The 20,237-nt window shown below is 42.2% G+C and overlaps 1 protein-coding gene across 5 annotated transcripts; it reads left to right on the top strand.

Moving 5' to 3' along the window:
• The first annotated feature begins 2,064 nt into the window (after positions 1-2,064).
• CYP2R1 (cytochrome P450 family 2 subfamily R member 1) lies at positions 2,065-18,845 on the top strand. 5 transcript variants are annotated; one of them, XM_082628673.1, is made up of 5 exons: positions 2,065-2,367; positions 10,640-10,781; positions 14,654-15,286; positions 16,023-16,352; positions 18,557-18,845. In XM_082628673.1, the coding sequence occupies exons 1-5, from the start codon at positions 2,077-2,079 to the stop codon at positions 18,730-18,732; spliced, it is 1,572 nt and encodes a 523-aa protein (XP_082484799.1). In that variant the 5' UTR covers positions 2,065-2,076; the 3' UTR covers positions 18,733-18,845. The 5 variants fall into 5 exon arrangements, with proteins under 5 accessions (XP_082484799.1, XP_082484803.1, XP_082484802.1 ...); XM_082628676.1 differs by lacking the exon at positions 2,065-2,367 and adding an exon at positions 2,396-2,416; XM_082628674.1 differs by lacking the exon at positions 2,065-2,367 and adding an exon at positions 2,639-2,763.
• Positions 18,846-20,237: the final 1,392 nt, after the last annotated feature.

The raw sequence follows: 20,237 nt of genomic DNA, 5'->3' as shown, positions 1-20,237 counted from the left end.
GCTGCAATGCCAATATCCATCCTAGGCCATCTCCATTGACCTTTGGTTAGACATTGAGGGCTAAGTTTAGCAATGATCATCTATCATATTATTTTTCCATTTTACTAGAAGATTCTTGATTAATAAGAATTTAAAGGAATCCCTAAAGGTAATATATTAGGCATTTGTGATAGGCAGTAGGTAGATATTCCGTGGCTGGAGATCCTGTGAAACCTACAGGACACTGGAGATGTCCATATACCAGATAGTGAGCTCAAAACAGTTAAACAGCAAAACTTAAGGTTAACTAACTTCCTGGCTTCAGCTCCAGTGTATTTGCATCAGAGATATAGAAAGTGAGAGACTGGAAACACTCCCAGAGGACAAGGCTTGCTTAGTACATGGAGGCCTTTGCTCTCGCTATTCCCTCTTTGGAATATTTTCCCCCGTATCTCCCCCTGCTCGCCCCTGCCCCCACCTCTCACCTCCAATATGTTCACATCCTAATTCCCAGAAACAGAGTATGTTAGGTTTCACAGCATGGAGCAATAAAATGGAACTAAGGTTGCTAAACAGCTGACTTTGAGGTGGGGAGATAATCCTGGATTACCCAGGCAGGCCCAATGTAATCACAAGTGTCCTTCTAAGTAGAAGGGGCAGGCAGAAGGCAGGCAGAGAAGGGAGAAGAGTCTGTGAGATCCAATGTGAGATGTTGCTACCTTTGAAGATGAAGATAAGGGAATACGAGTTAAGGAACGTGGATAGCCCCTAAAATTCGGAAAAGGCCAGGAAACTGATTCTCCTCTAGAGCCTCTAGAAGGAATGCAGCCATACCAACACCTAGCTTTTAACCCAGTAAGTCCCTCTTTGGACTTCTGAACACAAAATCTATAAGATAATAACTTTGTGGTTTTAAGGCACTGTAGTAATTTATTACGGCAGCAGTAGAAAACTAATATAACTCCTTATCATCCGATCTAAGCTCAAATGTCATCTTCTTAAAGAGACTTTTCTTGACATCTCTCACCTGCTAAAGGATTTCCCCATGCCCAAGGATTCTCTATAACACACTTTTATTTTCATCTGCTAATGACTGTCTAAAATTATTTTATGTGTTTATTCCTCCTCCCTCACAAGAATGTAAGTTCTAGGAGGGTAGGGACTGTTGCTCTTTTCACATATTATCTCCATTGCTTTGGATAGCACTACATGGTGGACATTTAAAAAACACCTGCAGTGTGAATAAGCCTTAAGCTAATGAGGACCATAACACTCTTGCCACTGCTCAATCACAAAAGGCAGCTGTTAAAAAGAGTCCCATGCCCAGTAGGTCCTGTGTTGCAAGGAACTACCCAATACAAAACAGGAATAGAAACAGAAACAGCAAATAGAAATTTCCAAGTAGGCAATCAGTTGCTTAATTTTAGGTGGCGGAGGCAAAACGTCTGAAGAGTAAGCACTATCCCTGGGCAACTATAGACCAGAGAGTCTTCTGTGAGTGCCAAGAAGTAACCAGTTGGGAACGACCAGAAAGCTGTGAAAAGATATGTAATTAACTCAGGTTGCCTAAATATTGTGCAATTACAATTCATAAGGGATCACATGTAAAAATACCTCATAACATAGGACAAAAGAATAGATGAGTAAAAAAAGGATAAATAGTGAGATTATTTTCTTTTTATATTGATGGGTCAATTCTTTAACGGAGATTCTTAAGATTACCAGGTTTTGCTAAAGACTGCAGTACTGATAATCTCCCCAGTTTTCTAGTCTGAAATAAGCAGACCTGGTTCCTAAAAAGATACCCACAGAAAAGGCTGGCTGCCGGGGACGCAGGATCTGCCTGACCCAGTGAGGTAGGCGGTGCTGTCACGTCTTCCAGGCCCAAGTGTCAACACCCCGGAAGAGGCCTCCAGGCTTTGTGCCCAACCAGCTGGGGCTTGCCCAGAGCCGCGCCCAGATCCATAGGGCCGCCCGCCCTCCACAGAGCGGACTCTGACCAGAACAAAGGCAAGAGTAACTGGCCCGAGGGCCCTACGCTCAGCCAGCCAATGGCCATGGAAGTGGGGCGGGACCACGGGGTACCGGGCCAATACGATGCGGCGGGGTTGGAGCGCTCGCCGGGTCCCGGGGCGGTGGGGTTTCGCAGCCCCAGCCCGGGCCATGTGGGAGCCTCACGGTGCTGAGGCGTTCGCGGCGGCACTCGGAGGCGCCCTCTTCCTGCTGCTCTTCGCGCTGGGGGTCCGCCAGCTGCTGAAGCAGAGACGGCCGTCGGGCTTCCCCCCGGGACCGTCGGGGCTGCCATTTATCGGCAACATCTACTCGCTGGGCGCCTCGGCTGAGCTCCCCCACGTCTACATGAAAAAGCAGAGCCAGGTGTACGGCGAGGTACAGCCGACGGGCCTCGGGCAGGGAAAGCTCGGGCCTTCCTCCCGGGGTGAGGGGATGTCCCACGCTCGTGGGTGCGAGCTGTCTGACCCTTATCCGTGTGTCGGCAGCGTGGAGGGGAAGCTGGCTTCCCAGGCCCGGGGTCGAGGTACTCAAGCGGCGCCGCCGGGGGAGGGAGATTCCCGCCGCCGGGGGAGGGAGAGCCCCGCCTAGCCGCGAGCCCCTCCCACCTGACGCCCGCGGGATACTGGCCGGATTCTCCTGCCCCCGAGGTCGACGAGGTGCCGCTCCTGCGCCTGCGCAGTGGGGCCTGCGTCCCGCGCCGCATGCCCGGTCGGGAGTGACGGCCATTACCCTCAGCGCGACCAGCTTCTGGCGCCCACGGAGCTGCACGAAGTTCGTAGGTTAGCTTCCACCCACAGCTTCTCGAGAAAACCAGGCGTCCGAATTCTAGGACCGAGCTAATGGTTAATAGGAGGTCGTTGGATGTTTGCGTTTGAGAACGGCTGGTCTAGGCGTCTGCCGAGAGGCTGAGAGAGCGCAGGTGAAGGCCTCTGGGAAATGACCGTGAAAGAGAGAATGAACTAATGAGTGAAAATCAGTGCGGAGTCCCAGTGCCGTCCTGTCTGCCCGGAGCCAGGAGCGTCCCCGCAGCAAACACGGAGACTGCGCCGGCCATGGGCCAGCCTCCCTTGCAGTGCGGGCGCCCGGGGGCAGGTCCTCTGGTCCTCCCCGTTTTACGGAGGAGGAAACTGCGGCACAGGCCAGCTGAGTGACTTGCAGGCAGCCACGCCACTGCGAACTAGCAGGGGAAAGGCCAAAATGCTATCTTGTGTTTGGAAGGGTGTCCTGACCTCGAGGAGGCAGAAGTTTCCAGAACACTGACACTAACCCGGCTCACTTGTTTCCTTTTGAATCCATTCTTTTATAGGAAACGACCAGCCAGGCTCTGCCAGGTGCTGGGGATAAAGTGGTGAAGAAGGCAGTCACAGCCCAATTTTAGGTAGTTACAGTCTAGCCAGAGAAAAAAATTAATCTAACGATCGACCACAAATTGTGTTTTGAAGGAAAAGTACCGCAGGGCTGTCTGGCAATTGCGGTGTTTCAGGTTTGGGCTTACATCTGTATTTAAACCAGCTTTTACAAGAATTATTCTAGGTTTCTGCAGTTCCCTGATAGTATATGTCGCTAAAGGGAGGCTGGGCTTAGGTAAAGCAAATTGTGTAATTCTTAGATACTGTTTTCCACTCTCCAGTTCTTAGGAATTGAGTGTATTTCCATGATTTCCACTGAATATATTTGATCTCTGGTGTACACAGCATCATTAATATTTAGAGAAATCATAAGATGTGAAAGCGCAAGACGAGAGGTTGAGTCCTCTTTCGTCAGGTAAAACTTGACCTTTACTTGTCTGAATCTTAAGTTTTCGCGACATGCGTAATGGTAATAATAATAACTGAACACAGTTAAGTGCTACTCACATGTTCTTTGAGTAAATGTTAGTTATTAATTACAGAACAACTTACTAGGCCTACAAAGTAGAAAGTGTTTTTAGACCAGTTATGTGAAATGGTGTCCTACAGAATAGGGAACTGTTTTTCATACGTAGATATTTGAACTAAAAGGAACTCTGTATTTACTATGAACATTCTTTTGGGAGAAGGGTAATTTAGTCTTATAATAGACTGCAAATTATAAATGTGCTGGAAGACTGTCATCTTGGCATAGGTAGATCTGGTACAATGGATAAGAATTTGGCATGAGTAACCAGTTTTATTGCTGGTACAACTATATATTTGAGGCAACCTTGGTTCTTTACAAAGAGGTCTTTTTACTGAAGGTGGTAAAATTAAACAGGGCTAACCTGTGCTGTTAGGTAGAAGAGGAGCAGAGGAAAAAGAAAAAGGAGCAGAAATGGAAAGGATGTGTGCATTGAAGAGTAGACATGGTTTGAGTAACTCTGTTTTAGACTTAAGTTGAAAACCACCTAATGTATTAACCCTTTAAGCTACTTGCTCTTTATCTTAGTTGTGAGACACCCCTGCAGTTCTCCCATTGTCTCAGAGGTATTTTCCAATTCTGACAAAGCCTCAAAGTTGGTATCGTTGCAGGAAGGGGGACCCCTTCCAGGGCCCCAGAGTGGGCTCTTGTTTAACACTAAGAAATGAATTGTCTGAGGAGACATACGTGCTGACAAAGCAAGAGACTTTATTGGAAAGGGGCACCCGGGTGGAGAGCAGGAGGGTAAGGGAACCCAGGAGAACTGCTCTGCCATGTGGCTCGCAGTCTCGGGTTTTATGGTGATGGGATTAGTTTCCGGGTTGTCTCTGGCCAATCATTCTGACTCAGATTCCTTTCTGGTGGGCACGCAACTGCTCAGCCAAGATGGATTCCAGCGAGGAGGATTCTGGGAGGTTGGTAGGACATGTGGACTGGCATCTCCTCTCTCCGTTTGACCTTTCCTGTATTCTTCCGGTTGGTGGCTTGTTAGTTCTATGTTCCTTACCAGGATCTCCTGTCATAAAATAACTCATGCAAATTGTTACTGTCTTTGCCTGGCCAGGGCGGGCAGTTTCAGTCAGTGTTTCCGCTAACAGTATGAGTTGTTAAAATACTATGCCTTTTTGGAAGTGGAAGGAAACTATTATCTCCTGTACTTCTAGAAGATTGTGGAAAGTTGTTTATATGTCGTATTTATAAATAGAAGCTTATTTTTCCACTGTCTTGCTTGATGATCTGGAGATGTGTGCTCAGAGAAAGCAAGCCCTGGACTTTAAAATTGCTTATAAGAAATGACAGTCACTTCAAGTGACACCTACTTTTATGAAGTCTGTGAATTCAATTCTCCTTCATAATTCTTGAAAGGAAGACAGCCTGTGCTCAAGACTTATACAGTCATTTTAAAGACAATCTTATATAGAAATGTATCATACTGAGACTTAGAATTTCCCTGGAGATTCGCTCTGAATGCGTAAGCTTCTGCAGTGACTAATCTTAACCCAGATTTCGAGAAGCGTTCCCTAGCTAGCAAAGCTAGCACAAGGAGTTTTTACAGATTATTTTCAGATAATGCACGTAAGGATAATAAAATAATTACTTTGAGGCAAGTGGAGTTGACAACCTATAATTTATTTATACAGTAAGCGTTTACTGAGATTTATGCAAGGCATTGAATGAGATTCCGTGGAGCGTTCAAAGATGAAAGAGATGAAATCACTGAATCTAAAGAGTTTATAATTTAGCAGGCAAGCAGAAGACAGGAATATGAATGCTTCTGGTTTTAGGTAGTATTAAATAAGTGCCGTGGGAGCTTCTAAGCATGTGCTGTGGTGGTTCAAGGGAGAAAGAGAAAGAGAGTGCACCGAGAAAGGCTTCATGGAGGTTGGTCCTTAAAGACTTAGTGGCGTTTGGACGGTATGGCAGTCAAGGGAGGCATTCCAAATGAGAATACAGCCCAAGCAAATGTTGAAAAGTGTGTGGCAGTTATTGATCAGTTTTCATCAACAGCACTTTTTACATTCCTCTGTTATTAGCACTTAGCTCACAGTGTTTTAATAATATGCTTGAATGTGTGTCTCCCCCACTATTCTTTAATTCAGCATATATCAGTTGTTATCATATGCTATGTATTAATACTATCCTAGATGTGAAGATTTAGCAATGATCAAAACAGGTGAAAATCCCTGCCCTTGTGTAGCTTACACTGTACCAGTGGAGGGGAGGTGGGGAGCAGGATAGGGACAATATAAACACAATAAATATATAAAATGTTAGAGTACAGAGTAAGAAGTAAACTAAATTAGGGTAAGGAAAATGGAGAATGCTAGGGGGTGAAATTGAAATGGGTTAGAGCAGGCCTCACTGTAAAAAAAGGCGTCTGAGCAAATATTTGAATGAAATGAAGGAGCAAGGTATAGGAGTATCTAGGGGAAGAATATTCCAGGCCAAGGGAACAAGTACAAAGGCCATGAAGCAGGAGTATGCCATGTTGATAATCACCTATAAAGAGAAGTTAAGAGGCTGTTGAGATAACATAGGGGAGAAACGAAGGATTAGAGTGTTAGTGACAGAAGTGGTAAGAAATTGTCATATTCTGTCTGTATTGTTCAAGTTGAAACATCATGACTGCTAAGCAGTGATGTGGGGCTTGGGTGAAAAATGGAGTCAACATGGGCAGCTCAGGACTTACCTAGCAGTCTGGTGGTTAAGAATCCGAGCCTCCACTGCAGGGGGCGCAGGTTCAATCCCTGATCAGGGAACTAAAATCCCACGTGCTGCTGTGTGGCCAAAAAAAAACCCCAAAAAGCAAAAACCATGGGCAGTTCATGGGCAGTTTGAGACCAGAATATAGCTTGAAGGATGGCTGGAATGGTCATTAACTGAGATAGTGAAAAATCTTGGGTAGAGCTAGTTTGGGAATAGGGCAAGAGACTTGAAGATCATAGACTGACTTCTAGAAGGTGTTTCATGTGTACCTGTTTCCATCTTTGCCAGCATCATAACTACCCCATAATAATAATAAAAATTATTGAATAAATTAAAAAATATAGAAGACTAATCTTGGACCCTTCCATAGATTAAAGCAGCATAAGGATGAATTTTCACAATTTGATTTACAAACTTCTACCAAAAGTCCTTGAAAAGAGCATGTACCTGAATAGATACTAGTTCAAGTAACAGTTTCCTCAGTTTTCACCGTCAAATAGAGGACCACCTCATTTTTGAGTAAAGGTGGATTGTATAACAATTTTCTCAAGTTATGGCTCCTAGTTGGTTTTTGTAATCTCTAATGTCCACAACCTGACAGCATTACCCTGAAGTTAACTCCCCTGTTTGTTCTGCCTTCCTATTAACAGAATTTGTAATCGCATCTTTGTGAAATCGATCACAAAGTTGATTTAATCATAAAGTTGGGGATTTTTTTCCTGCATCAGGACCACTGCCTATTCACTAATACCCTTCGTTATTGTCTCTGCTTGTGATACTGTGATTTTTAATAAATGTGTATTTGGTCTTTGTACCTTTCCTGGCACAAGCTCCCAAAACCCTGGGAACTTCCTAAGTGTTGAGAGTGGTAGATGCATCTTTTGTTATTCATAATAAGCCCCTTTCACCCACCTCAGAGTTAATGTTAATGGAAAGCCCTTAAGGATGGGAACTTGTTGCCTGGAGAACCAACCAGGATTAGAGGGTTGGAACTTTCAGTTCTACTCATCTTACCTCTGGGGAAGGGAGAGGGGCTGGAGGTTGAGTCAGTCACCAGTGACCAATGATTTGATCAATCATGCCTAGGTAATGAAGCCTCCATAAAAATCCCTGAACTATAGGGCTCTGAGAGCTTCCATGGTGATTTGGTGAACACGTGGAGGTGAGCAGAGGCTAGCATGCCTGGAGAGAGCATGGAAGCTCTGCACCCTTTTCCTCATACCTTGCTGTTGGGCTGCACCCCGCAGGCCCGCAAGGCCTGTACTTGCCCAGCTTCAAGACTGAAGAAAGAGCCCGGAGTCAGCAACGGAGACATCAGTGGATAGGGATCTTACATATCTGAAGCAAGGTCCTGGAGCGATACCCCACCATGTGTGGCAGGTGGCAGGCAGGACCTGGCAGCAGGGGGAGGGGGCGGGGGATTACCAGTTACAGGGGAGTTGATTGAGGTTGGCTCACTGGTTATCAGGTACACTAGCAGAGGGGCAGGCCCCTCGCTGCCCCTTTGATAAGAACAGTCAGTAGCTGGAGCCTGGGGCAAGTATGTAGGAAGGTCAGTCATGTGAGTAGGTTATAGGTGAAGCAGGCATTGGTTGAGCAGGGGATATACAGAGAGCAAGAGAACAGCCATCTTGAGTGGCCTGACCATACACTTGCCCTATGCATCTCTTCCATATGGCTGTTCCTGAGTTACATCCTTTTTTAAGAAACTGGTAATCTAGTAAGTAAAATATTTTCTTGAGTTCTGTGAGCCACTCTATCAAATTAGTCAAACCTGAGGAGGAGGTCATGGGAACCTCTGATTTATAGCCCTTTGATCAGAAGCACAGGTAACAACCTTGACTTGGGATTGGAGTCTGAAGTGGAGGAGCACTCTTGTGATATTGAGCCCTTAACCTGCGGAATCTGACACTTTCTCCTGGTAGATAATGTCAGAATTGAGTTAAATTGTAGGACACCCAGCTGGTGTCCCAGAATTGCTTGATGTGTGGAAAACGCACACATCTGGTGTTACAGGTGTTGTAGTGGAGTACTGAGAGGAGAGGAGACACACAGGAGGAGGAATTTTTCCTTTATATCTGCTTAAAATTACGCTTCTGTGAAAAGACTTTAAGACCATCCCATTACTGCTTTGGGAACTGAAAGGGCCCCGTCTTTGCTCAGCTGGTCACCACTTCCTTTGTGCTGAAACTCTTACACTGCCACTTTTGACTAATACCTTTACTTGTGGCAGGCAGTCCATGCTGCTTCCCAAAGTTCTGGATGTACCTGCTGCTCAGTTGGCAGGGCCCATCCTTGTGCCAAAGACTCTTCTCAGCTGGTTGATTCTTTACTACTTGGAGGTCTTTATCACTTTGGCTACTGTAACTACTTCTGCTGAACTTCAATTCTCTGCTAAGTCTCCTGGTACCTCCCACCCCACCCCCCAAAGTAGTGTGAATCATGGCTAAATCTGTTCTACCTGTTTGCCCAGAGATGAGGCTTGACTCAGTATTTTGGCTCCCAAAGGCTCTCAGCCACCCACTGAGAGGATGGAGATAAGCAATCTTTGCATCCCACTGATAAGGCAGCATTGTTCCTTCACTGGACTAGGCCTCTATATAGGGCTAGCTAGAATAGACTACAGGAGGTGTGACATTGTAAGTGAACCTGTGGTGAAGCACACAAGAAGCTTCAGCAAGGAATAGGATGGATATTCCATCTTTTAGCTGAGGGGCAGCCACCTGTGCCAGTGTGGCAGATGCCAGTCCTCCAAGGTCAAATTCCCTTAGGGCCCTCTTTATTAACTTCGTGGAATTCAGGGGCCCAAATAAATAAGCCTGTGAGTTTCAGTATGTTTTGTTGAGGAGAGGGAGATTTTCCCCTCTGCCCCTCTTGAGTACTTTTGGCTGGACTAATAATAAAATAGACACAAGACAGATTAACAGGAGAAAAAGAAACACATTTGAATCCATGCACACGGAGGTCTCACAGACATGGGATGGAGGAAGTGGCCAAAGCAGGCAGATTTTCTACTTCTTAGACAAAGAACCAATAAATTTGCAGAGAATTGACAAGACAAAGAAACTTTGGTTTTGGGTGCCCAATTGGTGAAGAATCTAAACAGAGTTTGTTCTTGGGCTGTAAATTAAAGAAGTAACAAGATTTGTTTAAAAAAGGATTCTCACCCCCAAATTCCCTATCTTTGGCAATAAGGGTGTCCCACCTCCAGATGCATGGAGCATACCTTTCACATGAGAGACTTATTTCCTGCTTTCAGGGAGACAAAAAAGAGAGAGTATCCCTCTTTTTTTTTTTTTTTCCTTTTTTTAAAATTTTGGCTGTGCCGAGCAGCTTGCAGGATCTCAGTTCCCTACTAGGGATCGAACCCGGGGCACAGCAGTGACAGCACCAAACCCTAACCACTAGGCAACCAGGGAACTCCCTAGAGCTTCCCTCTTGCATTGGCTATTTCTTCAGTAACTTTAATTCAAAATAATTAATATGCTATTGAGGCATATTTTGGGGTTGCATATCCTGGGCCCCAACATTTTATACTTCAAAAGTTGTCTCTCAGGCCTTGGACAATCCCCTCCCCTACATAAACCTGGAATAATAAATGATGTGTAGATAGAGCCACTTCCTCATTCCTCTTGGAAATAAACAGATTCTGAGATATCATTGAATGTTTTGAGTTGGAATGAATTTTAAAAGAGCATAAATATCAAGTATTCCTTGATTTTCTGTGGCAGCCCTGAAGCACAGAAAGTTTAAGGGTTCTGCCAGGTGCCCTGTATCTGTTTAATGGCAAAGCTTAAACTAGAACCCAGGCCTCCTGAGTCTGGTACTCTTTTCATTACACCATTTATAAGATTATGTCTTGAGCCACTGAATGAGTAATGAAATCATGGTCTTTGACGTGCCTTGTAGAGAGAAGGCACCCTAAACATTGTCAGTTGAGTAATAAATGCCAGCATTTTCAGGGAGTAACAAATACTGGGAGAGCTGGACTTAGTATATGTGGATTTCTATGGTTATATTTCTCCATATATTTTGCCATTTAAATGTTTTTCTTTTCTTCTCAAAGATCTTCAGTTTGGATCTTGGAGGTATATCAGCTGTGGTTCTAAATGGCTATGATGTAGTAAAGGAATGCCTTGTTCATCAAAGTGAAATTTTTGCAGACAGACCATGCCTTCCTTTATTCATGAAGATGACAAAAATGGGAGGTATGTTTATTTTCACCTACCTAATGACTTACTAAACTATTTTAAATCACATTTCCTTTTTTTTTTTAAATTAATTAATTTATTTATTTTTGGCTACATTTGGTCTCCATTGCCACGCACGGGCTTTTTCTAGTTGCGGTGAGCGGGGGTTACTCTTCGTTGTGGTGCGTGGGCTTCTCATTGCAGTGGCTTCTCTTGTTGCAGAGCATGGGCTCTAGGCACATGGGCTTCAGTAGTTGTGGCACATTGGCTCAGTAGTTGTGGTGCATGGGCTTAGTTGCTCCACGGCATGTGGGATCTTCTTTGACCAGGGCTTGAACCCATGTCCCCTGCATTAGCAGGCGGATTCTTAACCACTGTACCACCAGGGAAGTCCCCACATTTCTTATTTTATGTAAATTTAGTACATAGAGATTGGATTCTGTTGTACTGATTAACAGGAAAGTATTAACTAGTTAATTTAGGTTACAGACCCTAATATTTGAGGACCTTTCAGGCTGCATTACATTCATATTTTAGGCCAGTACATGCTAATTCTACTGTTGTAATCCAGTTCTAATAAATATTGTAAATAATGTTTTAAAGAATTAGCACTTAATAATATGTGCAGGTTTTGTGAAACAGGTTAAGAATACATACACACGCACACATACTTGAATCAAAAGTATCTTTGAAGCTAGTCTTGAGTGCTTGCTGACATTTTACTATTATTTTACTTATAAGCTTATAGACCCTGAAACAGCCTTTCTTTACTAATTAATATGATATGTAAATGAAGAATTGTGGGTTTGTGTAAAGGACTAGTATTTTCTATGGTTTAGTGTTGATCAGTGTCGGATGATTGCATATTCAACAAGGGAGAAAGGCTGAAAGTTAACAGAACGGATGAGACGAAAGCAGCAACAGAAAGCCTAAAATAGAATGTTGACGTCAGATACATCCGTTTTCATACTTAATAGTATAAGAGTTTTTGTCTCCAAAATTTTCCAGTTCAATGAGAGCTTCACTCTTCATTTGAAAGAAAAATTCAACAATATCTTGGTTACATAGACTAAAGAAGACATTGACTGAAAAGGGAAAAAATAAAAGTTAACCATATATTAAATTGCAAAGCAAATCAATTAATGCAAAGAAAACACCAGTTTTAAAGGCCAAATTCTTAGGCCAGGGCATGATGACACTTGAAAGTGATAATATAAATAAAAAGCAAATCTCCAGCGTCTTAAATACTCTTCCAAGTAATAATTAGGCCAAAGAAGAAATTATACCACAATTATAATAGAAGACCTTTAAAGAAATTATGAAAATGTATGATGTGATCAGAGTAATATTTAGGATAAACTATATGTTTTTTGAAGCTATAAACTTATAGTTTAGACTGTTTTTGTCATAAAGAAAGAAAAAACATGCGTTCAACTTAAGATTTTCAAAGAAATAGTAAGAGAAAAAATAAGTAGAAAATTAGATGTGTTGGGCTTCCCTGGTGGTGCAGTGGTTAAGAATCTGCCTGCCAGTGCAGGGGACACGGGTTCGAGCCCTGGTCCGAGAAGATCCCACATGCCATGGAGCAACTAAGCCCGTGCGCCACAACTACTGAGCGTGCGCTCTAGAGCCCACGAGCCACAACTACTGAAGCCCGCATGCCACGACTACTGAAGCCTGTGAGCCTAGAGCCTGTGCTCCGCAGCAAGAGAAGCCACCACAATGAGAAACCTGTGCACCACAATGAAGAGTAGACCCTGCTCGACGCAGCTAGAGAAAGCCTGCGTGCAGGAACAAAGACCCAACGCAGCCAAAAATAAATAAATAGATAGATAGATAGATAGATAGATAGACAAACAAACAAATAAATAAATAAATTTTTTTAAAAAAGAAAGAAAATCAAATGTGGTTTCTTTTTTTTTTTTTGGCTGCACTGCCCAGTTTGCGGGATCTTAGTTCCCAACCAGGGACTGAATCTGGGCCCTCAGCAGTGAAAGCGTGGAGTCCTAACCATTGGACCACCAGGGAATTCCCTAGAATTATTTTAAGATGCATATGCACTGAACTTGGAAGTGGGAAATCAGAGCCACCATAAACCCACTGTTTGAATAGGAAAAAGTGGCCCTTTAGGCGGGTTCAGCCCATGCCTGGGCACCCAGACTGGACAGTATAGGGTTATAATCAGGCTCCTGTGTACCTTCTTATGTGTAACTGTATGCATATATTATGCACATGTATCCCATATGCATACACTTCTCTTGGGCTTGCTTTTATCTCAGTGCCTTCGCACTGGTTCTCTCTACCTGCAGTGATCTTTCCCTGGATATCTGCTTCACTCACTCCCATCTCCTGTGTCTCTACTTATGTCACCTTCTTACTGAGGCTTTTCCTGACCACCCTATGTCTCCTTCCTTGCTATATAATTTGTCTCTCCTAACTAGTATGTAAGTTCCATGAGAAATAGCCATCTTTGCCTCTTTTGTTCACTGATACATCTAAGACACTTTAGCTCCAGAAATACATTATGTTGAATGAATAGTCATCTGGGAGTATAGAAAAGAGAATGGAATATGGCATATAAAATTGCTGCACAGCGTTAAAGACCCCCTTATGTATGGTTAATTTCATCATAAGTTCCAAATTCAAAAACTGTTGCACAAATTTGTTGGAATGTAAATTACATAGGTACCTCATGTAGACAAGAGAACATGACATTTTTCATCATAGGTATGCCTACGTACCAGTTATGAATTAAATTCCAAGTAAACTATGCGTTACAGAAATATATATGCTGAAGAAGTTTTTTTCTTGATAATCGATTTAAAGGGAAAATATTCCATAGTAGACATATCAGAACAGCAGAGTATACTGTGGAGACTGAGATTTTAAGGCAAGCAATATCAACATTAGAAGTTTGAGTTTCCTGTTTGTCACCTTAGTTTGGGCTGCTATAACAAAAATATATAGACTGAGTGGCTTAAACAACAGACATTCTATCAGATCTGGAGGCTAGGAAATTCAAGATCAAGGTGCTAGCAGAACAGTGTCTGGAAAGAGCCTGCTTCCTGGCTTGCAGACTGCTGTCTTCTCCCTGTATCCTCACATAACCAAGAGCAGTCATCTCTTCCCACATCCCTTCTTATAATGGCACTAAAGCTCATTCATGAGGGCTCATTACATAATTATTTCCCAAAGGCCCCACCTCCTAATATCATCACATTGGGCATTAGGCTTCAACATTTGAATGTTGTGATGGCACAAACATTCAGTCCCTAGCACCTCCTTTTGGCTTGAGTATTTCCACTACGTTGACACCTCATTCAGGCCATCCTTGCCACTGCCAGTTATAGTATTAGGTAACATATGCCTTTAATGGGAGGAAATTTGTATTCTAAAATCTAGTCTCTTAAAGCAGGAAATTTCTAATTCGAGAAGGATGATTTCTCAGGTATGTGTTTAGTCCAGGATAAAATTTTGCCCATAGAACACACAGTCATTCGTCTTTTGTAAATTAGGCTTATAATAGAAGTTGGATAATAAAGTCACCCAAGGCCTAGTTCACCCAGGTTGAATTACACAAGACAGTTCAGTTTCTTGTGGCGGGAGATTATAGGTCTTTTCTGCCTGTGCCCAGATGAGAAGTATAGATAAGCTTTATCTGTTTATAATATTCCATGGCTAATGAGGAGTAAAGAATAGGGCTTAACTACTGGGTCTAGTTTTAGTTTTATAGAAAATTTGGAGAAGAATGAATAACCATCTTTTTTTTTCTTCCCTGCATAGTATTTTTAGCTGTTAGATACAGAGATGTAGGAATGATAAAAATTTTTAATAGTATCATAGAAGGATAATTTGGAGAAGAATGACTAACCGTCCCCCCTTTTTTTTAGGCTTACTCAATTCCAGATATGGCCGAGGATGGGTTGATCACAGAAAATTAGCTGTAAACAGCTTTCGCTGTTTTGGATATGGCCAAAAGTCTTTTGAATCTAAAATCTTAGAAGAAACCAAATTTTTCATTGATGCTATTGAAACATACAATGGTAGCCCTTTTGACTTTAAACAGTTAATAACAAATGCCGTTTCAAACATAACCAATCTGATAATTTTTGGAGAACGATTCACTTACGAAGACACTGATTTTCAGCACATGATTGAATTATTTAGTGAAAATGTGGAACTAGCCACCAACGCCTCAGTCTTCCTCTATAATGCCTTTCCATGGATTGGCATCTTACCTTTTGGAAAACATCAACAACTGTTTAGAAATGCAGCTGTGGTCTATGACTTTCTCTCCAGGCTTATTGAAAAAGCTTCCATCAACAGAAAGCCTCAGTTACCTCAGCATTTTGTTGATGCTTATTTAGATGAGATGGATCAAGGTAAAAATGACCCATCATCTACTTTCTCCAAAGAAAACCTGATTTTCTCTGTGGGTGAACTCATCATTGCTGGAACTGAAACTACAACCAATGTGCTACGGTGGGCAATTCTTTTCATGGCCCTTTATCCTAACATTCAAGGTAAGGATTCCAGTGATCTCAAGGTCTGTTCTTACATTTAGGGCTCACACATGTTTTAGAGTCTTTGGCCATGTACAAGGCATTCTATTTAGTAACTCCTGCTGTGTTATCCAAAAAGAGAAGCATTGAATAGCTATAAGGTTTTCAAAACTGTTACCTAAATTCGTATAAAACCCTCAAAGATGTCTTATAATACCTATTTTATAAATGAGGGAAAAAGCTGAATGACTGATTTGTCCACTCGCTTCTAGCGCTGAGCTGGGACCTGAACCCTGGTGGTGGTGGTGGTTGTTTTTCAGCTGTACCACGCAGCATGCAGGATCTTAGTTCCCCAACCAGGGATCGAACCCACGCTTGCTGCAGTGGAAGCATGGAGTCTTAACCACTGGACTGCCAGGGAAGTCCCAACCCTGGTTTTTTTTAATTTAAGTTTTTATGCTTCACTCTTTTCCTTGCTGAGAGTGTTGTTATTCTAATTCTAGGTTTGTTTAATTTTTATTTTTATTACTTATAATGTGTTTTTCACAACAAAATTACTTAGAGCCTTGGGTACTGGTTGTATAAGATATGTGGCACATATTTAAATAGAACTCCCAGATAATGAAAAATCTGAATCTGGGTGTACCCATATCTTGTTGGCTTACTACAGGTTATCTTTTGTTTTATCCTAAAGGGAAATTACTTTAGATATAATTCTAAGGAGTGCATAATAACTTGAACATTTTTTCTCTTACAGGACAAGTTCAGAAAGAGATTGATTTAATTATAGGACCCAGTGGGACACCTTCTTGGGATGACAAATGCAAAATGCCTTATACTGAGGCAGTTTTACATGAAGTTTTAAGATTCTGTAATATAGTGCCATTAGGGATTTTCCATGCAACCTCTGAGGATGCAGTTGTACGTGGTTATTCCATTCCTAAAGGCACAACAGTAATTACAAATCTTTATTCTGTACACTTTGACGAAAAGTATTGGAGAGACCCAGAAATATTCTATCCAGACCGATTTCTGGACAGCAATGGATATTTTGCCAAGAAGGAAGCTTTGGTTCCCTTTTCCCTAGGTAAGAGAACTTTCACAGGGGCATAACTTTAGGACAAAGTATAATGCTGATTTATCATGTATAATATCTTAATCTGAAGCATTCTATTGTAGAGTTAATATCCCAACTCTGAAAACAGTATTGACTCTTACAGGAGAGAATGGTTTAATTAGAGCTCATTAATGCCTCTTTCTATTCAAAATAAACAAGCCATAATTTAGCAGCTAGAAAGAAACTGATGAGAAGCTCTGGCTTTTTCTGAAACTTTTTTGCTTGTGGATTTTGGCTTGTAATAAAAACTTGTAGAGCTAGAAATCAGTAACAGGCAGCTTGAGAAACTGAGACCCAGGGACAGGAATGGCATGATAACTTGAAGTGAAACTAGAATCTAGAGCCCTCTTGGCTCTCAATTCTTATACCTCATCTCCAAAAATATTGTGTCTCCTGTAAAGAAGTACACAGATCACAAGACCCATGGAAGATGGACTGGAAAAATCCTTTCACTGGGGAAGGGTACACATGCAGTCATTTGAAATGAAATGAACTTCTCCTGGGTCAAGAGAACAAAGTGTCACACCTCAGATCTTTCATGGCATATCACAGGCTCTGTTGCCACATGCAAAGGAAGTGGAGAATAGAACTAATGAGCTTACAAGTACATGACCTTACAAAAGAACATAAAGAAATGGGCTCTGGGAACCAAAGTGCCAATTTCTATTCTTTGCAGCTTAAGAAAATCCTTTAATAAACATAACTTCCAGGCTTCCCTGGTGGCGCAGTGGTTAAGAATCCGCCTTCCAGAAGACCTAAGTAGACATTTCTCCAAAGAAGATACACAGATTGCCAATGAACACATGAAAGAATGTTCAACATCATTAATCATTAGAGAAATACAAATCAAAACTACAACGAGATATCATCTCACACTGGTCAGAATGGCCATCATCAAAAAAGCTAGAAACAATGCTGGATAGGTTGTGGAGAAAAGGGAACCCTCTTGCACTGTTGGTGGGAATGTAAATTGATACAGCCACTATGGAGAACAGTATGGAGGTTCCTTAAAAAACTACAAATAGAACTACCATACGACCCAGCAATCCCACTACTGGGCATATACCCTGAGAAAACCACAATTCAAGAGTCATGTACCAAAATGTTCATTGCAGCTCTACTTACAATAGCCAGGACATGGAAGCAACCTAAATGTCCATCAACAGATGAATGGATAAAGAAGATGTGGCACATATATACAATGGAATATTACTCAGCCATAAAAAGAAACGAAATTCAGTTATTTGTAGTGAGGTGGATGGACCTAGAGTCTGTCATACAGAGTGAAGTAAGTCAGAAAGAGAAAAACAAATACCGTATGCTAACACATATATATGGAATCTAAGAAAAAAAAAGTCGTGAAGAACCTAGGGGCAAGACAGGAATAAAGACGCAGAACTACTAGAGAATGGACTTGAGGATATGTGGAGGGGGAAGGGTAAGTTGTGACAAAGTGAGAGAGTGGCATGGACATATATACACTACCAAACGTAAAATAGCTATTGGGAAGCAGCCGCATAGCACAGGGAGATCAGCTCGGTGCTTTGTGACCACCTAGAGGGGTGGGATAGGGAGGGTGGGAGAGAGGGAGACGCAAGAGGGAAGAGGTATGAGAACATATGCATATGTATAACTGATTAACTTTGTTATAAAGCAGAAACTAACACACTGTTGTAAAGCAGTTATACTCCAATAAAGATGTTAAAAAAAAAAAAAAAAAGAATCCGCCTGCCAATGCAGGGGACACAGGTTCAAGCCCCGGTCTGGGAAGATCCCACATGCCACAGAGCAACTAAGCCCATCTGCCACAACTACTGAGGCTGTGCTCTAGAGCTTGCGAGCCACAACTACTGAGCCCACGAGTCACAACTACTGAAGCCTGTGGGCCTAGAGCCCATGCTCCGCAACAAGAGAAGCCACTGCAATGAGAAACCTGCACACCACAATGAAGAGGAACCCCCACTAGCTGCAACTAGAGAAAGCCCATGAGCAGCAACGAAGACCCGACGCAGCCAAAAATAAATAAATTTATTAAAAAAAACAAATGAATAAAATAAACATAACTTCCTCTAAGTTTCTTTAAATTCCAGGTTTCCTGAATGGTACGTATTAGACATAAATTTTGGTAAAATTGTGGATTTAGAAAAATTATGTCGTCTGTTTTTTATGTTGAGGGAGAAGACATTGTCTTGGAGAACAGCTGGCTCGGATGGAAATGTTCCTGTTTTTTACAACATTGCTTCAGCGATTTCACTTGCATTTTCCACATGAACTGGTTCCAAATCTGAAGCCCAGGTTAGGCATGACGTTGCAACCCCAGCCCTACCTCATCTGTGCAGAAAGACGCTGAAAGTGCCTGGATGTTTTGTGGAACAAGGTGTTTGCCTCACCCCTGAACCTTGTTTAGACTGTGTGTGTGTGTGTGTATAAGGATCACAGCATCATAAAAACCAAATGAACACAGATGTGTCTTTAAAAACTGTAATAATAAGCATTAGCTACTATTTTTTCCAACATTTTATGACTTATAAGGTAGAATTATCTGAGGAAAACAGAGGTACAAATGACAGTTGTTGCTTAAGATACTAAGAAGGGCCATCAATGACCTGACTTTTCAGCCTGTTGTTGGGCACCAGGTATCCCTCCTCCCTTCTTGACTCCAATTTGCTCCTGTTTGGGCTCTTTGCTTCCAAATGTCAATGCCAGCTCCTTTCTGATCAGGTATTGCCATTAATAGATTGTGTGGTACTAGTCCAGTTTAATAGTGGACTAAAGAAGAAATTAAAACCCAAATAAATGAGTTTGGACTACAGAGGTATTTTAGACACGGTGGCAGATGATAGAATAGACAGCTATACAGTATATTTAATGTAAAACCTGCCATGCTTTCAAATCTTGCTTCTACTATAGAGTTGCGGCGTCATTCTTCCTACAAATGAGGGTCCCTGTGACCCTCATAGCAGCAGTTAAGTAGATAGGAAATTACAATGAGGTATTTAAAAATGATACATATGGGGCTTCCCTGGTGGCACAGTGGTTGAGAGTCTGCCTGCCAATGCAGGGGACGTGGGTTCGTGCCCCGGTCCAGGAAGATCCCACATGCCGTGGAGCGGCTGGGCCCGTGAGCCATGGCCGCTGAGCCTGTGCGTCCGGAGCCTGTGCTCTGCAACGGGAGAGGCCACAACAGTGAGAGTCCCGCGTACCACAAAAAAAGAAAAAAAAAAAAAAAAGGCAGAAGATTGAGTGGTCTTCCTTCTCTCTCAGTGCGTAAATAGATATTACCAATACTGTTCAGTTGTTTATTCAGAGTCAATGCCAAGTTTGAAAATTTAGCCTTTGTGAATAGTCTGCCTGTAACAACTATGGGAGAGGTTATTGTCAAAGACGATGAGAAAACACTGATTCAGCACAACCTAAGATGGAATCTGCTAAGATGTGTTACAATTGATAGTAAAAATGTATGTGGAGCATTAAAAGGCATAGTTGTACAAATTGTATTATCAGCAGGTACTTTGCAGAAAATGCTTGAATCTGTCATGTGTTATAAAACCAGTAGTGTCAACAGTGAACTTCATTTATTCTTATGGACTTAACCATCATCAGTTTTGTGAATTTTTGTCGGAAATAGGAGCTGAATATCCTGACCTGCTCTACCACACTTCAGTGATTTAGCATTGATAACACTTTATTGCAAATTTTTTGAGCTCAGGGCCAAGATTGAAATATTTCTGAATGAGAAGAACCACCTTCAACTACTGTTATCAAGTACTGAATGACTCTGGACATTAGCCTTTACAGCAGACTTGATGGTTCGTAATGAGCTTACCCTAAAATTATAAGATAAAACAGTGCTTT

The sequence above is a fragment of the Mesoplodon mirus genome (genome assembly GCF_964341445.2).
Source record: "Mesoplodon mirus genome assembly, chromosome: 7".
Taxonomy (NCBI): Eukaryota; Metazoa; Chordata; class Mammalia; order Artiodactyla; family Ziphiidae; genus Mesoplodon; species Mesoplodon mirus.
The sequence above is the reverse complement of the archived record's forward strand: the minus strand, read 5'-3'. Positions and strand labels throughout refer to the sequence as shown.

Excerpts from the sequence above, each read along its gene's own strand:
- CYP2R1 (XM_082628673.1), top strand. The coding sequence starts at position 2,077 with ATGCGGCGGGGTTGGAGCGCTCGCCGGGTCCCGGGGCGGTGGGGTTTC. Across the intron at positions 2,368-10,639 it reads AGAGCCAGGTGTACGGCGAG|ATCTTCAGTTTGGATCTTGG; the intron begins GTACAGCCGACG and ends TTCTTCTCAAAG. Across the intron at positions 10,782-14,653 it reads GAAGATGACAAAAATGGGAG|GCTTACTCAATTCCAGATAT; the intron begins GTATGTTTATTT and ends CCTTTTTTTTAG.